This window comes from Peromyscus californicus, unplaced genomic scaffold (genome assembly GCF_007827085.1).
Source record: "Peromyscus californicus insignis strain IS unplaced genomic scaffold, ASM782708v3 Scaffold_5__1_contigs__length_169319896, whole genome shotgun sequence".
NCBI lineage: Eukaryota > Metazoa > Chordata > Mammalia > Rodentia > Cricetidae > Peromyscus > Peromyscus californicus.
Window position 1 is genome coordinate 16,811,184 of NW_026294573.1, and position 19,177 is coordinate 16,830,360.

Genomic DNA, 19,177 nt, shown 5'->3' on the forward strand with positions numbered 1-19,177 from the left:
TTCCTGTCTGCCTTGTCTTCTCCAGCTTGGGGCCCCAAATCTCCATGACAACACTCAGACACAGTTCTAATCCAAAGGAGGAAGATCTGGGAGTGGGAGCCCACAAGGCAGTGAGGAGATCCGAGGAGCTGGTCTCCCTGCTCCTTGTGCCCTATGCACTTACAGGAGCAGCCAGGCCCTGCACCCCAGTCTCCCCAAAGACCTCCAAGGGGATTCCAAGGTCTGCCCCCTGCTGGGCACAGACTAAGGATGGCTTTTCTTTGGCAGCTGCCCCAGAGGCTGCTCTTGCTGGGGACAGCTGCTTTGACTGTGTCTGCCCTGGGGACAGGTGAGTAGGAAGGGCCTGGAAGGGGCACACCTTATTCCCAGGCTTTCTCCAGTCATCACTAACTCTGGTGGGTGTCTCTTGATAAGGGAGACTGGGCCTTGCTTAGTATCCTAATGTCTATTCCAACCCCTTCTAGAAGGACCCAGAGGCAGGGATCTGTAGATGGGCGGGGTAGCCCTTGGGTCTGGGGCTGTGGATGAGACCGTTTGCATTGGGCACTCCTGCATCCTACCCCTGATATCACTGCTTCCTTTCTTCTCTGTCTCCTGTGGTCAAGGGGCCAGGGGTGCAGCTCAGTAATAGAGCATGCGCTAAAGATGTATAAGGCCCTGGGTTCCATTCCCAAACCACATAAAAAAAATTAGAGCTGGGCAGTGGTGATGCACACCTTTAATCCCAACACTCAGGAGGCAGGTGGATCTCTGAGTTGGAGGCCAGCCTGGTCTACAAAGTGGGTTCCAGGACAGCCAGGGTGGTTACACAGAGGAACCCTGTCTCGAAAAACCTAAATAAATAAAAAGAATAGCCATGAGTGATCCAGAGATGGCTCCTTCCGCAGCTAACTCATGTCAGAACCTCATCTTTGCTGAGGGTTGCTGTGACCCCTGGCACTACTTTCCCAGTCACCCGGAAGGAAAAAGAGCTTCTCATCTCATTTCACCGTGTCTATTATTATTATTATTATTATTATTATTATTAGTTTTTCAAGACAGGGTTTCTCTGTGTAGCTTTGGCACCTTTCCTGGAACTCACTCTGTAGACCAGGCTGTCCTCGAACTCACAAAGATCCGCCTGCCTCTGCCTCCCGAGTGCTGGGATTAAAGGCATGCGCCACCACCGCCACCTGGCTCATCTTTTACTTTTACAATACTAGGTGTTGAACCTGGAGCCTCACAGGGGTTAGGTACATACTCTGCTTTTGGGCTACCTCCCCAGCCTGCGGTTTTCAGTCTTTAAGGCAGACTTTTCACTAAATTATCCAGGCTGCCCCTGAACACACTCTATAGCCCAGGCAGGCCTTGTGTTTAAATTAATCCTCCTAGCTGGGATTGCACGACTGCAGCACCCAGCTACTCCTGCTTGGTTCTCATCACCACCAGGGACAAATGGCTGGGGTGCCTATGTAACAAATCAAAGCGGACCTCAGCCCTGTTATAGTGCCCTCCTGGCTGACATACCCCACCCCCTACTCTGAACTCTCCAGCTCAGGGGGCTGGACTCCTCTTCCCTATATAATCCAATCATTTTGGATTATATTTTGGTTACCCACTCTTTGTATTTTGGGCCTCCTGGCTGCTACACCTGGCCTCCCTCTCTCCCCTCCCTTTTTCCCTCCCCCTGTCCTCCCATGGCCCAGATCAGTCTGGGCGTGTCCACTCTGGACTCTCCCAGAGGTCCCTGCCTCTGGCTATGCTCTCCCATGTTTCTACAATAAACCTTCTCCTACGCTATACCTAGGAGCAGTAAGGTCCTTTGCTTTCTTTTTTTTATTCTGTCCTTGTTACTATTCGCTGTTGTTTATATATTGAGTAAGGTCTTGCTTGATATGCAGTCTAGATGGTCTCAAACTTTCAGCGATCCTCCTGCCTCTACCACTATGCCTGTTTTTTTTAATCAGGGAGGAAAACTATTCCCCAGAAACTCCCACCAGATCTCACCTTAAATCTCATAGGTCAGAACAATCCCCAAAGGGATAGAATTAGGACTTCCTTTTTAGCAAGGAGAAACAAAGAACGGGAGGTGGGTGGGCAGGCACTCAAATGTCCAAATGTACCCACCTCATCCTCACAAAAGATAACTGAGGTTGCTGACACTTTAGTAAGGCAATGAATTCTGAGCAGTGTGGGAAAACCTTATTCCTAGATGCCCAGCTTTTTGTTTTATTTTTTATTTTTATTTTTATTTTGTTGTTGCCATCCCAGCCTACAAAATACTTGGAAAAGTAACATTTGTTTTTTACTTATTTATTTATTATTTTTCTTCTTTTTGTTTGTTTGTTTGTTGTTTATTTATTTATTTTTTGAGTAAAACCAAAACTTATTCTAAGGCACAGTCATCCTAGGGTCCCTCCTGCCGACATTTGTTTTTTTTATCTTGACCACAAGCCCTAATCTGACCGAAGTCTTTTGTTCTTCCCCTGGCTACATCTGGCTGTCGACCGTTTCTGTCCATTCTCCCCGCAGTTCACACGGTAGTTCTTGGGATAGCATCTGACTGTAGAGAGGTCTGCAGGCGCCCCAGCAGCCATGGAAATACGTTGTATATACATTTCTCCCCTTTTTTTAAGGCAGGTCTCCTGTATCTCAGCTGGCCTTGAACTTTCTGTGTAGTTAAGGGTGGCCTTAAACTCCTAGTCCTCCTGCCTCCATTTCCTAAATGTTGGGATCAGAGGTGTGCAGCACCCAAAAACCTTATTTACATTTTCTCTCCCCGTCTCTGTCTCTGTGTCTCTCTTTGTCTCTCTGTCTCTGTCCCCATCTCTCCCTCTCTCTTCCCCCCTTCTCTCATTTTTGTTTTAGTTTTTGTTTTGAGACAGTCTCACTACATAGCCCTGGCTGTCCTGGAACTCACTACGTAGATGAAGGCTGACCTTGATCCACCTGCCTCTGCCTCCTGGGTACTAAGGCATGCATGGTGAAGCCTGGCTATCACAGTTTTCTTTTATGAGACAGGGTCTGAATTTGTAACACAGGCTAGCCTTAGCCCACCATGCCCCTTCCTGTCCTCCAGAATATTGGTTTTACGGGCAGATGCCACCACCCTAGGGGCTGAAGTCCAGAGCTCTCGAATAAGGAGTTGTGACTTTGAATTAAGTCATAAAGTGCTCAGCAAAATTCATCTCTGTTTTGCCGATGAGGCTCATAGACGATGTGCGACTTGCTGGGATCAAGCAGCGAGCGTGTCCCGGACCGGCCGGGTGACCCCGCATGATCCCTGTGCTCTCCCCTCAGGGGACCTGACGGACCTGTGCGGACAGACGTGGCAAGGGGACGCGCTGCAGCTGCGCTCTCACTCGGCTTCGCGAAAGTTCTACTTCGTGACTCCGGACACGGATTGCGTGCTGTGGCTGCGTGCCGCGGCCCCTGAAGATAGGATGCGCTTCCAGTTCCGCTTCTTCCTGGTCTACAGCCTATCCTCGGCCACCCGGACCACAGCAACCACCCTGGCCACCGCGGCCACCCTGGCCCCCAATGCGTCCTCGCCCGACCCGTGCGCACCCGGCTCCTACCTGCAGTTCTACGACGGCCCGCAGGGGGCGCCCCGGGCTCTGGGACCCCCGACCTGCGGCCTGACCATCCCTGCCCCTCTCACGTCCTCGGGACCCTGGCTTGGCCTGCGCTTGGTCACCAGGGGCCGCCAGCCCCGTGTGGACTTCTTGGGCGAGGTGACCTCTTTCCGCTTGGGTGGGTTGGGGCTGATGGCCAGGGTAAGGCGAGGAGAACAGAGCAGTAGAGGAGATGCTCAGATGACAGGAAGGGAGGAATGGGGTCCCAGCTGGGAAAGATTGGGTGACATGGAAGGGCTTGGGGAACCAGTGAGGGATGAACCAACGAGAGATCTACAAGTCCATCCTCCTTCTAGCCTTGACACTCACTCTCTAGGCACACTTCAGAGCACATTCACACAGGACACCAATTGACACCCAAACCATACCCATATCGCACTTACAATTGAACACACACACACACACACACACACACACACACACACACACACCCCTCACACACTCATCTTTTTTTTTTTTCCTTTCAAGACAGTGTTTCTCTGTGTAGCTTTGGCTGTCCTGGAACTGTTCTGCAGACCAGGCTGGCCTCAAACTCACAGAGATCTACCTGCCTCTTGAGTGCTGGGACTAAAGGCATGTGCCACCACCACCCAGCTTGTTTGTTTTTTGAGACAGGGTCTCACTCTGTAGCCCAACTTGGCTTTGACCTAGAGATCTTTCTGCCTCTGCTCCTGAGGTCTGGGATCATAGGCCTTCAACATTATGTCTGGCTCAAGCCAAGGTGTTTAATGCTGGAAGCTGTCCTGTATTTCAAGGCTGTAGCCCTGCAGGCTGTCCTGTGTCTAGACTCACCTGCTGATTTCACTTCTGTGATGTAGAGCAGGCTGGTTCCCCAAAGCCCAGAAGAGCCCAGACTCACCTGGAGCTTTCCAGTCATTTCTGGCTACATCTCCAGACTAGAGTGTTAAGCATGGGGCATGTGAGCATGCCAAGGCCAGGACGTGGAGGCCTTTGGGACAGCCATAGGTCCTGGAGGATAAGATGGCGGGACTGCTCTTGGCTATGAGCTACGTGGTCCTACCCTTAGGCAGGTTCATGTGCCTGCTCAGCTACCACTCATCTTTTGTCTGCCCTCGAATCGTGTGTTTGTGTGTGTGTGTGTGTGTGTGTGTCTTGAAGGATGGGAGGTGTTGTCCCATTCCTTTTGAGTCTCTGGTTCTATATGAAATGTGTGCCCTAAATGGTGTGTGTATAGAGATCAGAGGTCCTTTCCTCCTCTACCATAAGGGTCTCAGGAATTGAACTCTGGCCATCGTCATGCTTGGTGGCAATTGCCTTTGCCTGCTGAACCATCTTACTGGACTCTAGCTTATTTTTTGAGACAGTCTGTCACCTAGAGACCCCTGTTTCAGCTAAAGTAGCTGGCCAGCAAGCCTCCAGTATCGGCTAGTCTCACATGCCACCCCCAGCGTGACAGGAGCACACCACTGTGCCCAGGTTTTACATGGGAGCTTCCAAACTTAGGAAGCTCTTTACCCATTGAACCGTTTCCCCTTGATCTTCTGAGACAGGGTCTCATGTAGCTCAGGCAAGCCTTGAACTTACAATGTGGAATGACCTTGAATTTCTCGTCCTCTGGCCTCTGCCCCCTAAATGTGGGGAGTACAGGTGAGCTGTCATACCAGGCTCTAAAGCATGGGATACTGGATTAGCCAAGCTGTCTGCCAGACTCTGTATATATACTGCTTTCATTCTTTCCCCCAGGGGTGGTCATTCATAAACACGAATTGAGCACCTGCTGTATGCCAGGTGCTACCATAGGCACTAAGGATACTGCAGCAAGTAGAAGAGAAGGCCCTGTGGGGCCTGGCTCAGTGGACCAGGCTTTCACATTGACCCATGCACGTAGCTCTAAGTTGGTGAGGGGTCCCAGACAGTAAACAACTGGCTGAACCTTGAGCAGTCAGAGTACATGCAGAAAGGGAGCTACTGCAAGGACTATATCTTTTGTTCATGGCCCTCCCAGAAAGTGCTTGCTCAAGTCGCAGGAAACTGAAATTGAGGCCTGATCTCGGAGAGAAGACTGAGCAGCCTGTTACAGCGTCTGCTTGGTCCTTTCAACAGTAACACAGACTCTCCTTTTTCTCCTTAAAAACCCACTCTGGCAACAAACGCTTGCTTGCTGTTGTGATACTGCACACGTGGGACCCCGGCTGGCCAGGGTATCAAACGCGTGAGGGAAAACATGCTGGGCAGATGTAGTGGCAGCTGGTGACATGTCATTCACAACCCAGGCACTGCATCCGAGAGGGAATGAGTTGAAGAGAAAAATAGAAAAAGGAGGGACGGACAGAAAGAAGGGGGGGGTCAAGGGTGCACACCTCCTGGGAACGGAGAGGGGGGGGGAAGAGAAAGAAGAAAGGAGGGGTTTGTCCTTAAATCGGGCTTGTTCATCAGGACGCAGGGTGACCCCAAGGAGCCGTCAGAATATTAACACTTGCTGCTGCTGCTGCTTGCTGTCTGCTTTTACAGCACTCCCACTCTCCCCCCCCACCCCCTCCTGAGTGAGAAATCTCCTTTGTGGCGAGAATTTGGTGTCTGGGTATGTCCTGTCCCGACTCTGAGGGTCCCGTCTTCCCTTACACATACTTCTGCATGATACTGACATGAACTTCGAATCCATTCTGCCTCCAACTTAGGTACAAGCCCTGTGGCCGTGGTGGTCAGCTGATCCAAATTCCCCTTGCTTCAGTCTTGTTTTGTTTTTCGAGACAGGGTTTCCCTGTGTAGCCCTGGCTGTCCTGGAACTCACTCTGTAGATCAGGCTGGCCTGGAACTCACAGAATTCTGCCTGGTTCTGCCTCCCAAGTGCTGGGACTAAAGGTGTGCACCACCACCGCCTGGCTTGCTTCAGTCTTAGTACTGCTCCACAGAGCTAAAGTGGGCATGGTGGTGCACACCTGTAATCCCAGCCCTTGGAAGCTGAAGCAGGATAAAGTGTTTGAGTCTAGACTGGGTCACATTAGGAGACCGATCTAAAAGTAAATGATTTAAATATATTAAATAATGGGGCTGGAGAGATGGCTCAGAGGTTAAGAGCACTGGCTGTTCTTCCAGAGGTCCTGAGTTCAATTCCCAGCAACCACATGCTGGCTCACAACCTTCTATAGTGGGATCTGGTGCCCTCTTCTGATATAAAGTCTGTAGAGTATTCATATACATAAAATAAATAAATACATGCTTAAAAAATATTAAAGAGGCTGGGGTGTGGCTTGCCTAGCTCAAAGAAGGCCCCGAGTTTGGCTCCCAGCATTTCATAAACCAGTGCATACATGGTGCTGCACACCTGTAATCCCAGCAGTTGGGAGGTAGAGGCAATAGGAGTTAAAGGTCATCCTCAGCTGCATAGCAAGTTCAAGAACAGCCTGGGCGACCTATTTTATGAATTCCGCAGGTGTTAGCCAGCATACCACCACCATTATCACTACTACCACTACCATCACCACCACCACCACCACCACCACCACCACCACCACCACCACCACCACCACCACCATGCCATCACAATTACCATCACTCCCACCAGCGTTACCATCACCACCACTATCACCAACAACTACCACCACCTCCTCCTGCCATCAAGATTGTACTGCAATCGCCCCAGGAAGCACCTTCCATGTATGTACTGACAGCAGCCTTGTCCGGCCCCACCCCAGCAGTTCTGTCACTCTGGGCCACGCTATTGTAGTAGCTGGTCTAGGATCCTTACTCCCAGCTTCCCTTTTCTTTTCTTTTTGCTTTTGTTTTGTTTTGTTTGTTTTCAAGACAGGGTTTCTCTGTGAAACAATCCTGGCTGTCCTGGAACTCACTCTGTAGACCAGGCTGGCCTCGAACTCACTGAGATCCGACTGCGTCTGCCTCCGAGTGCTGGCATGAAAAGGCGTGCGCGTGTCCCACCACCGCTGGGCTCCAGCTTCCCTTTTCTACCCAGGGTCTTGTGGCACCTACTTCCGCTGTCGGAATAGCAGGTGTGTGCCCCGGAGCCTGCTGTGTGATGACTGGGACATGGACAACTGTGGTGATGGCAGTGACCAGGACTCTCAACCCCCAGCCAGCTGCACAGGTCAGTGATGAGGGTTGCTTGGACCCCACTGAACAACAGAGTGGAGAGGCTGGTTGGCCCTAACACCCTTCTTCTGGGTGGCAGGACCTGGGTGGGGAGGTGGGAGTGTGGCCACGGTGGCAGTCCAGAGACCAAGGGTGTGAGGGCCAGTGCAACAGGGAAGGGTCCAATCCCACCTTGTGTCCTGAGACCTCAGAAGAGGCTGTTCTTCACAGGACCCGAGGACCTGTCTCAGTTATTTATTTCAGTTAATTATTGCCAATCATTACAATGATGCCTGGGTTATAGCAGATGCTTGAGAACCAATAGTTAACTGATTAGAACAGCAAATTCGTGACACCTTGGTTTTCTCGTCGGTAGGGGGTGGGGGTCATCACACGTACCCTGCAGACCCCTCAACTGCAAGTGTGCCGCAGTTAAGTGTGTCACACAGAGTGTGACACTTGCTGCACAGAAGCTGCTTGCCCAGGCTGGTCTGTCCCTTGTCCTGAGAAGCAGTTCCACTTATAAGCCTGCTGAGTAGGAGACCAGACCTCACTTCCAGCTCTGTGACCTTGGCCAGATGTTTTATCCACTCTTTGTCCCTTATTTTTCTTATTCTAGTAGTGGGGTGTAGGTGGAGTTTCTTTGCGTCTCAGCAGTGCTCCCAAATAACCATTCAATGGCTTATTATTAATCATAAATGCTCAGCTGATAGCTTAGGCTTGACTCCAGCCAGCTCCTACAACTTAAATTAACCCGTATCTATTAATCTATGGGCTGCCCCGAGGCTCATTTACCTCATCTATGAACTTACTATGTGGCTTCTTCCACGTCTGGCTCCACCCTTTCTTCTTCCCAGTATTCTCTCTGCCCCAAAAATCCTGCCTAGCTATAGGCCAATCAGCTTTTTATTAACAACGAGAGCAACACATCTTCACAGTGTACAGAAGGCTTATTCCACAGCAGTGGGGATGGCCAAGAAGTCTCAAGAGGAGTAAATGACACAGCAGTACCCCTCGAAGGGGCGCTCTCAATGAGCTGTTACTGCTCACAGGTCCCTCTCTGGTACCCAAGCAGACCCTGAGAATGAAAGATGACAGTTCCAAGCCTCGGACTCTCCTCGTGGCTCTCGGCTCTGCAGCAGAGAGGACCTCTCCAGCAAGCCTGGCACCCACCACGCAGGAGGTGTCGGAAGGTAGATGGCCTTTGGTGACAAGCCTTTTACGTTCTTCTGCCCAAATCCCACCTGGCTCGGTCAGGAAAATGCTTGCTGCACAAGCATGAGAACTTGAATTTGCATCCCAGCACCTGAGTAAAAGCCAGGCTCAGTGGGGGTGTACCTGTAACCCCAGCGCTGGGAAAGCCAGTCTACGCCAACAGGGAAGACTTGAGTGCAGTGGGAGAGGCCTCATCTAAGAAAATTAGGTGGCAAAGGAGAGCGAGGCAAGGAGACCTCCTGGGGTGGAGAAATGGCTCAGGGGTTAGGAGTGCAGACTACTTTTGCAGAGAACATGATTTTTTTTGCCAGCACACAGTTGGGCAGCTCACAACTGTCTGTAACTCCAGCTCCAGGAAGAACTGAAGCCTCTGTCTTCCAAGGACACCTGCATTCACATGCAAATGCCCACATGCATACACATAATTAAAAATAAATCTTAAAAAAAAAAAAAAAGGTGTGGGACACAGTAGCCCACACCTTGAACCCCAGCATTTAGGAGGCGGAGGCTGGCAGATCTCTGTGAGTTCGAGGCCAGCCTGGTTTATAGAGTGAGTTCCAGGACAGTCAGAGCTACATAGTGAGACCCTGTCTCAAAAAACAATAACAAAAACAAATGCACAAACGAACAAAGAGGCTTCCTAATGTCAGCCTTGAGCCTCCACAGTCAACACACATGTACATCTAAACACATGAGAACATGTATGCACACGTAAGCACATACCACACAGACTCAGGCCAGATAGCAAAAAGAGCGAAAAATCAGATGGAGGGCTGACCAGAAGGCCTGGCCGGTAGAGGGGCTTGCTGAGTAAGCCTGGTGGGCTGAGTTCCATCTCTAGAAAGCATGTTAAGGAGAGAACAGACTCCATCAAGTTGTCCTTGACAACCTCCACACACTGGCTGTGGCACACATGTCCTCACCCCACCATAATATAAACTGGTGGTAACACACAGACACATGACACATAGACACACACACACACACACACACACACACACACACACACACACATGTCCTCACCCCACCATAATATAAACCGGTGGTAACACACAGACACAGACACAGACACACACACACACACACACACACACACACACACACACACACACATGTCCTCACCCCACCATAATATAAACCGGTGGTAACACACAGACACATGACACACACACACACAGACACACAGACACACACACAGACACACACACACATGTCCTGGTGGTAACACACACACACACACACACACACAGACACACACACGTCCTGGTGGTAACACACATACACACAGACACACATACAAACACACACACACACACACACACACACACACACACACACACACACACACACACCCTGTCTAGGTGACCACAGGACACCAGGTCCAGGTGGAAGCTGACTGGACTCTCATTCTTCTCACAGGCGCCTCGATCTGGTGGGTGGCTCTGGCCTCCTCGATGCTACTGGCCTCCACTGGCCTCCTCTGGTGGTACTGCTGCTGCCCAGGTTGGCTGGTCTGGCACCCAGGTGCCCACAGGCTCGGCCTCAGATGCTGCACAGCCTACAATACTTGCCACCTATGTCCTGGCCGGGTGGCTCCTGGGGATCTGTGGCTGAACTGGCCAGCTTTCCAGAACCAGAGAGGCCAGCCTTAGGGCGCTTAGTTATCAGATGAGCAGGCTCTGGGGTCTGCCAGGCCTGAGCTTTAAGCTCTGTTGGCTGGCTCTCACTTGGAACAGGTCACTCAGTTCTTTGAGCCTCAGTTTGCCTCTCTGGGAAATGGGCCAAGTCCTGTTTCCCAAATGGGGGAAAAGGTTGCAGAAAGCAGAATAATCAGACTTGCTTTGCTCTGAGTTATTCCTTATTGTCCAGCACAGTAGCATCCACGCTGGGCCTTGCTCCCAGTGAATCCGTTTTAGGAAACAGCAGCTGGCTGCATTTGAAGCGCGGACACTGAGGCAGACTGACTAAACAGATGCTGTAGCAGGAACAGTGAGGCCCAGTCTGGTAAATAACAGACTAAATATCACCACCTATGACCATGTCAGATTAAATCAGAACACACTAACACAGGGGGGTTGGGGGTCTATCCAGGTCTGGGGGTGTAGCACAGTATAGTACTCACCTAGCATGCACAGAGCCCTGGGTTCCATCCCCACCCAACACCTCATAGAACTGGGCACAGTCATATGCACCGACCATCCCAATACTCAGTAGGTAGAGGCAGGAGCATTGGTGTTCAAGGTCATCCTTGGTTACATAACAAGTGCAGAGTCAGCTTGGGCTATGTGAGATTCTGGTTTATAACAGCAACCCCCCCCAACAAAAACCATATAAACAGAAAATAACAGTTAAAAAAATGAGGGCATTGGGGAGATGGTAGCTCAGTGGTTAGGAATACCTGTTGCTCCTGCAGAGGATCCGCATTTTTTTCCTGTCGCCCACTTGGTGGCTCACAACCATTTGTAACCCCAGGCCCAGAGAATCTGACACCCTCTTCTGGCATCCTTGGGCATTGGTATTAGGCATGCATGGGGTATGCATATATATATTCATACAACACACTCATACAAATAAAATAAGTAAATCTAAAAAAAAAAAATTTAATGAGCCTATCAAAACCATATCAGAAAAAAACAAGTGAAGTGTCAGTGGTTCATACCTATAATCCCAGCACTTGAGATGTTGAGGTAAGAGTTTGCTGGCCTGAGCTATAGAGTAAGACCTCGTCCTAAAATTACAAAAAACAGGGGGATGGAGCCTGGCATGGTGGCACACACCTTTAATCTCGGCACTCGGGAAGACAGATCTCTTTGAGTTTGAGGCCAGCTTGGTCCACATATCAATTCCAGGACAGCCAGGGCTACACAGAGAAACCCCGTCTCGAAAAACCAAACCAAACCAAACCAAACCAGGAGAGGCGTCTCAGCCAGTAAGAGCACTGGTTGCTCTTCCAGAGGACCCAGGCTCAATTCCCAGCACCCACATGGCAGTTCACAACTGTCTGTAATTCCAGTCCCAGGGAATTCAACACCCTCTTCTGGCCTCCTCAGATATCAGACATGCATGTACAGCAGACACATGCAGACAAAACTCCCACACACATAAAGTGAAATTTAAAAATACAAAACAAAAAAAGAAAAACCAGGCCTATGAACATAACAGACCAATGAGCAATGCAACCTCTTCCCCCAGATCCTATGCAAGGAAGGATACCCAGTGCAGGGGTACCATGGCCACCAGCAGCTGGCAGTGTCCTAGATGGAACTGTGAAGCACTGGGGACAGTGTCCTGATGTGGGGGCTTCAGTGCAGCAGGGAGCAGGGTCTCCTGCTTGGCTTGTTTGAGTTGTTAACTGTTGGGACCCAGCTCCTAGGTGCCTGGGAATGCTAACTGGGCTGTTAGACCCCAAGTACAGCAGGGCCTCTCTGCATCCCTGCCATTGCCTTCACCGAGGCCTCTTCCAACCTTTCGTAGCTGTTCTGCAACACAACACACATGTACACACACATAGATATACAAACAATGCTGTGCGAAGCGTCCTGAGATATCTGAGAAATAATATTGGTCATTAGGATCGGAAGGAAACAATCTGATATTGTTAAGGGCCACGTCTGTGCGTGAAGTTGTAGCCAGTGATATGGACATAGCTTATGAATTGATTGTCAAGTCAATAAAACCTGATTTGTAGAAAGACATAATCTGCCCATCTGTCTCTGAAGCAGAGTGCTCATGACAGAGAGAGTACAGGTCCTGTGGTAGGGCTGCGAGGTGACCACCCACCAACCCCACAGTTCCCCAGAGTTTTCTTGAGTGAGAGCAGCAGGAAATATTAGATAGAAGGACTTAGATTGTGGAGATAAACAGATAGAAAATACAGGATAGCCTCCAGAGGGCCTGGAACCTACTCCAACGGGCCCCGACTGTCTCTGCCCCAGGGTTTTTATAGAGACGCCAAGGGGTGGAGCAAAAGACCTCCTCCCCCAGCACGGCCAAGTGCAGACCATCTCAGACACCTGCACTCAGGCCCATGGTCCAATCATCCTCTCTAGGCAGACCTGCTGGGTAAAGCTACTAGGAACCTGGAAACGGGGTTCCCACATAGGAGTGGGCACTGTGCTGGGTGGGGGAAGGGTGCCTAGGGCAGGGACTGGGGCATTCTATGATCAGGAAATGTGTTTGGTTTTACTTCTCCTCCTGATCTCAGAAACCCTGCCCTGCCCTGCCCTCCACCCCGTACAGCACTGAGTGACCCCTTTGTAAAAGAGACAGAAGACCTCTTGGCAGGGATAGCACCATTTATTAAGAAAAAAATCAGATAAAGGCCACAGGGGTTCTCTCTAGGCCAGGTATCCCAACAGCCACAGTCTGGGCCTGCTTACCCCTCAGTTGGGCCCTCAGGCTTCCAAGTAGGCAGGGCTCTGATCACCCCTCCTCCCCTTCCCAATCTGAGGTCTCGGCTGCCCCCACCAAGGCACTGGTCTTCCTGATTTCCTGCTCCCCCACACCCTGGGCCTTCACCTCCAGAAGAGTGGGGGGTGCGGCCTGGTATGGTGGGACTTCATTGCTGGGCTCTGCCTAGCAGGTCGGGGGAAGAGTTGGTCTCCCTTGCAGCTCCTGAGGGCAGGGCCCTGAGCTGTGTGTGGGTGGTGGTGGTCGAGGGAACGCAGGTGGAAGTGGGCTGGGTGGCGGGGAAGGCTGCCAGGGCCGTGGGGTTTCTGGCTAGGTGGAGGTGGAGGAAGCTGGGACATGACCGGTGGGGAATGAGCTGCCTTCTGCTCCCAGATAGTAGCTCAGACCACTGCAACACCCCCTCATTCAGTCTGACAATGAGGTACCAGGTGGTAAACTGAGGTTGGCACTCAAAGCAATGAGGACTGTCCATAGACTGCTGAAATGGGCAGCCTAGCTTTACTTTGAGGTGGGGAAGGGGTTGGAACGGTTCTGAGCCCTATCGGTCATGGTGCCTGACTTCAAGTCCCAGTGGCCTTCTGAGGAAAACCTCTTTCAGTCCACCTACCCTGCCCACCAGTCTTGGGGCTCTGCCCACACGTGTGGGAGCTGGCGCACCCACCCTCCAGTCCAGCCCAGGGTGGTAGCAGCAAGCGTGCCATTGCCTCCGTCTCTTACAAAAAGTCATAATAATATTAATAATAATATACTCGACGTTGTCAGGCTGGGTGCTGCCCAGGAGTCCGTGGGAGGCAGGCGGGTGCCTATGAGGGGCAGGGACGTGTATGGGCCCCTGCCTGGGCATTATGCTGCAGGTCCACGGGTTGTGCGGGTGGGCCTCCAGGCCGGGCTGAGTGAAGCACCAGATTCTTGATACAGCCTGTGATCCCAGAGGAGAACTTGCCCCTGGTCAGCGTGACCACATCTGGGGCACCACCTTCGGAAGAGGAGTGTGACAGTGGGTGAGTGGTGGAACCAGTGAGGCAAGGAAACCAGACTCCTCCCCTGCCTGCCTCAGCACCCTGCTGGGGACTCACCAATGTAGACAATATCCTTGGTGTTGACTGCCACATTGGGACCTGGGGACCGGCCGCTGACCAGCTCCTCACCGTCGACTTGGATGGAGCCTCTCTGGCCCTTTCTGCAGTGTGACAGGGTCAGGCCCCTTACCCTGAATTCCCATCCTCCACAAATGCTCTCCCCTTGTCGTGGAAACTCCCTGTAGACAAATCTGGCCCCTGCTTGCTCTCAGATCTCTCCTTTTCTACTGGCCACTCACAGCCACCTTCTGAGGCCTATCCTCAGGTTGCCTCTCTTTGAAAAGCCAAGGCTGGGCTCAAACTCGGGATCTCCTTGCCTCCACCTCCCAAGTGCTGGGATCACAGGTGTGTACCACCACCCTGAACCCTAACGGGCTCTGTATGGCCAGGAGCTCGGCTTGCCGGCAGGGTGTCCTTCCCACATCAGTCTCTCATTCTGTCTCTCAGATCTCCAAGCCTCCTCGTCCTTGCCCTACCCCGCTCCCGGAAGAGGGGGGCTCCTGGTCCCATGCCCACCTCTGGTCCCGTCCCCCAGTGCTGGACTGGACCGCTTACCGCAGCGCTGTCACCCGATGCCACTCGCCATCGTTGATGGGGTCTTCTGAGACAAGACTGGCCTCCCCACTGCCCAGTTGGTAGCTATAGCATCAGAGATCCATGAAGGTGTGAGTTTTGGGGTGGACAAAAGGTGTCAGGTGCAGATGGTCCTGGGGGTGTGTGTGGCTAGGGCACCTGGAGCTGCAGCTTCCCATGGGAAAAGCCAGGGATGGAAGAGGGTGTGGAGGTGCTAGGACTTACCTGAAGACAAGGAGGCCATCTTGCAGTCCAAGGCTGATGAAGTCCTTGCTGTGAGTGGCTTCTCTCACCTGCCAGGGAAGCATAGGGTCTCTAGGGTCCCACACTGGAAAGCTGAGACCCTGAGGGCTATAATCTCAGCCTTCCTCTTACTACTCTTCCCCAACCAGGAGGCCAGTTTCCAGCTCCAGGAATCTCAAGACTCCTAGCTGGATGTCCACTCACCACACCCTGCCAGAGCAGGAGGCCATTGGCTGTGGTGGTCCGAACCTCGAATTCGATGGTCTCAGGTGCTTCCGGAAAGCTGGGGGGGAGGGGGGGAGACGGGGCAGGAAGCAGTGCGTCAGGAGAAGCCTCAGTCTCAGACTTGAGTTAACCCTGCTGGACCCATAAGTCAACAACACCTGTCTTACCTCCTGGAGAAGATGTTGCCAGGGAGGCCTAGGAAGCCATTGTCATAGAAGTAGGCTCCATACTGCCCAGGAGCATCTGTGCGGCGAGAGTGGGGGACAGTGAGTGTGCGTGTTTGTGTATTTGGTGTGTGTGAGTGTGGGTATGATCGTGCCACTGTGTGTGTGTGTGTGTGTGTGTGTGTGTGTGTGTGTGTGTGTGTGTGTGTGTGTGACCAGACAACTGTTAGGGGTCAGTTCTCTCCTTCCATCGTGAGTTCCAGGGATCAAACTCAGGTCATCGGGTACCCACATTTACTTTTTTTTTTTTTTTTCCAGACAGGGTTTCTCTGTCTAGCTGTCCTGAACTCACTCTGTAGACCAGGCTGGCCTCAAACTCAGAGATCCTCCTGCCTCTGCTGTGATTGAAGGTGTGCGCCACCATCACCCAGCTCACATTTTTACTTTTTAAAAGAAGGGCCTACTTCACCTCTCCCTCTCTTCCTCCCCTGCCCCCAAATGTATTTCATTTTCTGTGAAGGAGGGTTTTGTTGGCATCTTTGTTTACACCATATGTGTACCTGGTGCCCACAGAAGTCAGAAGAGGGCATGAGAGTCCCTGGAACTTGAGTTACAGGTTAGTTACCATGTGAGTGCTGGGAACTGAACCTGGGTCCTCTGAAAGAGTAGCAACTTGACCACTCTGCCATCTTTTATTTTATGTTTTATTTTGTGGCTTAGAAAGATGGCTCAGTAGAAAAGAACTTGCTGTTCTTCCAGAGATTCTGGGTTCAATTCCCAACACCCCCATGACTTTACAACTGTCTATAAGTCCAGTTCCAGGGGATCTGAGGCACCAGACACACACATGGTACACATATATGCATGTAGGCAAAATGCCCATATACATAAAATAAGAATTAAAAAAAGATTTATATTTTTTAAAATTTATTTTATTTTATTTTTTTGTTTTGTTTTGTTTTTTTGTTTTTTCGAGACAGGGTTTCTCTGTGTAGCTTTGCGCCTTTCCTGGAACTCACTTGGTAGTCCAGGCTGGCCTCGAACTCACAGAGATCCAGCTGGCTCTGCCTCCCGAGTGCTGGGATTAAAGGCGTGCGCCACCACCGCCCGGCTAAATTTATTTTTATTTTAGGTTTTTAAGACAGGGTTTCTCTGTGTAGCCCTGGCTGTCCTAGAATCCACTGTAGACCAGGCTGGCCTCAGGTTCATAGAGATCCACCTACTTCTGCCTCCCAAGTACTGTATTTTATGTGTGTGCGCACACGCGCATGTGCATATCAGTGCTTGTGGAGGTTAGAAGAGATGGTCAGATCCCCTAGGATCAGGAGTCACAGGCAGTTGTGAGCTGCCTGATGTGGGTGGTGGGAACTGAACTCAGGTCTTGGTAGGAGCCTCAAGCACTCTTGAGCCATGTCACTAGCCCCACACATTTTTGCTCTAAGTATACGGAATTCCAGAGAATGAGTCCCTGCACTGTTCAAAGGTGGCACACAATAGATGCTTGCTGACTGAAGGAACTGACGTCAGAGCGCTTCAAAGGCCTGCCCAAGGTCACTTTGCCAATAAGTTGTGTATCACTCTGTCCCTCTCTGTTCCTTCCTATCTGTGCCCAGTGAGCTCCTCCCATGGGCTTGTTTTACTTGAGGATCCAAACTGAGGTATAAATAACTGGAGGAAAAGAGGCTGAGAGACCCAGACCAAGAAGACGAGGCCACCCATTTGCCCAGCTGGCCACAGGGAGTACGTACCATTGCCTCCACTGCCTTCAAGGTGCCAGTCAGATTCCACTATGCCATAGCCAGGGCCTGTGGGGAAGGGTGGGATCTAGCTGACAGACACAGATACCCAGTAACTGCGTCTGTCCCCAGAGGAGGGTGGAGAGCAATTAATAATACGTACCTAGTTGGCAGTGTGGACCAGAGAAGCCAGGGAGACAGAAGCAATAGGTACCCCGGCAGGTGCCACCATTCAGACAAGGCTCTTGGAGCTGGCAAGGGTTCTCCTCATGCTCACAAAGGTCTCCTGTGGGCCAAAGCAAAGGTGGGTGGGCAGGAGCTAGTTACCCTCTGACCCTTGGACTGCTGGTCCCATGCCCTGCTGTGTCCTGGGCTGGCTCTGGTACCTTTAAAGCCATCTTGACACAGGCACTGGAACTCATATTCGCCCGCAGGCATGCATGTGGCACCATTCCGGCAGGGCTGGCGCTCACACGGGGAGTTGTCATAACACTGCCCTACACCGTGGCTGCCCAAGAAGTTGTAGGTGAGGTCCAACCGCTTGCCATTCACAGACACCTGACATAGGAGCACCAAGGGACTCATGGGGTGTGGAAGGCAGAGAGACATGGGTGTGCCAGCAGAGTAAGCATGTGCTAGAGAGTGTCTGGGACGTCAGGCAGGGGCATGAAAAGTGGCATAGGACCCTGAGTGTGGAAGGGAGGCCTTGAAGCTGAGTATCTCCTGTGTAGCCAGTCCCCAACATGACTTTAAAGTGGCTACTACTATGCCTATTTTGAAGAAACTGACTCAGCAGAAAATGTGTGGTCCCAGGGCCCTGTGCGTGGCAGGTGGTCCCACACTGAACCCTTCCCCCCTCCCACTGTTCCTCTGAGGGCTGCTCCTCACCTCGCCCACACAGCCATGGAAGTGATCACTCATATTGATGGCTGGGGACAGCTGCATGGAGGGTTCCACACCACCCAGGTAGAGCAGTGTGTGCAGGTTGAGACCCTGGCTCTTTCCTGGTGAGGAGCGCAGCACAGGGTGCCCTCCATCGACCTGCAGGCTGCCATCTTTGTTGAGGCGCTCTGCAGACACTCGGTGCCAGCGTCCCAGGGCCAGTGGGTCAGAGCTCCGGAGAACTGCCAGACCTGATGAGACCATAGACAGCATTGGGTATTGGAGGGACCCTGAAACTCTCGCACTCTAGGATGTGATTAACGGAATACTTCTCATAGATTTGAGGAATCTCTAATGAGGAGTTTGTGGTGAGGGGTGACCTAAAAGTCACAGAGAAGTATGCAGGAACAAACCTCAGAAGGTCTGGCTCCTGATCTTATACCCTCTTGCCTCCTAGCAATATGGTGACCCCAAAATAGTGCAGAGCTTGGCACCCAGTGCTTACCTGACCCTAACTCATAGCGGAACTCCAGGTGGCCATCAACCATCGCTAGGGACACAAAGTCTTCCACGGGCCCACTCTTGCCCCCACTGAACAGCAAGATCCCATTAGGTTCCAGTGGCTTGAACTCCACATCCAAGCGTAGCTCATGGTGAGTATTGGTGAGAGCCGGTAGTACCAGGTAGGAGCCAATGCCAGACAGAGATGGGGTGGTCACCGTCACACCTGTAGCAGCCATAGCTTAGCTAGGAGCAGTGGGGATAGCAGTGTCCTGGGCAGGAGCCTTCCCCCCTCCCATACCCTACCAGAGGCTCAGGACCAGCCCTGCCCATCAGGCTGACGATTCCCAGGAAGACAGAAGTCCTCTTGGGGAATACCAGGTAAGGGACTCAGGCTAGACAGGAGTGTGGTCAGTTGATTTTTAACATCTTCTTGCTTTAGACTAACTTTATTATTCACAAGACTTGTTATCGCCCCAGTGTGCCTT

At 51.6% G+C, this 19,177-nt stretch overlaps 2 protein-coding genes across 3 annotated transcripts in view; one reads left to right on the forward strand and one right to left on the reverse strand.

Moving 5' to 3' along the window:
• The first annotated feature begins 249 nt into the window (after positions 1-249).
• On the forward strand, positions 250-10,528 carry Ldlrad2 (low density lipoprotein receptor class A domain containing 2). Its single transcript, XM_052715474.1, has 5 exons — positions 250-328; positions 3,280-3,732; positions 7,546-7,677; positions 8,714-8,854; positions 10,296-10,528. The coding sequence occupies exons 1-5, from the start codon at positions 250-252 to the stop codon at positions 10,526-10,528; spliced, it is 1,038 nt and encodes a 345-aa protein (XP_052571434.1).
• A 2,625-nt stretch (positions 10,529-13,153) lies between these two features.
• Hspg2 (heparan sulfate proteoglycan 2) overlaps positions 13,154-19,177 on the reverse strand; it is a 101,420-nt gene continuing 95,396 nt past the window's right edge. For both annotated transcript variants that reach the window (XM_052716882.1, XM_052716881.1), the window contains 11 exons: positions 18,694-18,915; positions 18,195-18,439; positions 17,693-17,864; positions 17,470-17,592; positions 17,319-17,375; positions 15,574-15,649; positions 15,386-15,464; positions 15,164-15,231; positions 14,921-15,004; positions 14,363-14,466; positions 13,154-14,262 (listed from right to left, as the gene is read on the reverse strand). In XM_052716882.1, coding sequence (XP_052572842.1) covers positions 14,090-14,262; positions 14,363-14,466; positions 14,921-15,004; positions 15,164-15,231; positions 15,386-15,464; positions 15,574-15,649; positions 17,319-17,375; positions 17,470-17,592; positions 17,693-17,864; positions 18,195-18,439; positions 18,694-18,915 — 1,403 coding nt within the window. In that variant the 3' untranslated portion in view covers positions 13,154-14,089. The remainder of the gene's footprint in view (positions 14,263-14,362; positions 14,467-14,920; positions 15,005-15,163; positions 15,232-15,385; positions 15,465-15,573; positions 15,650-17,318; positions 17,376-17,469; positions 17,593-17,692; positions 17,865-18,194; positions 18,440-18,693; positions 18,916-19,177) is intronic.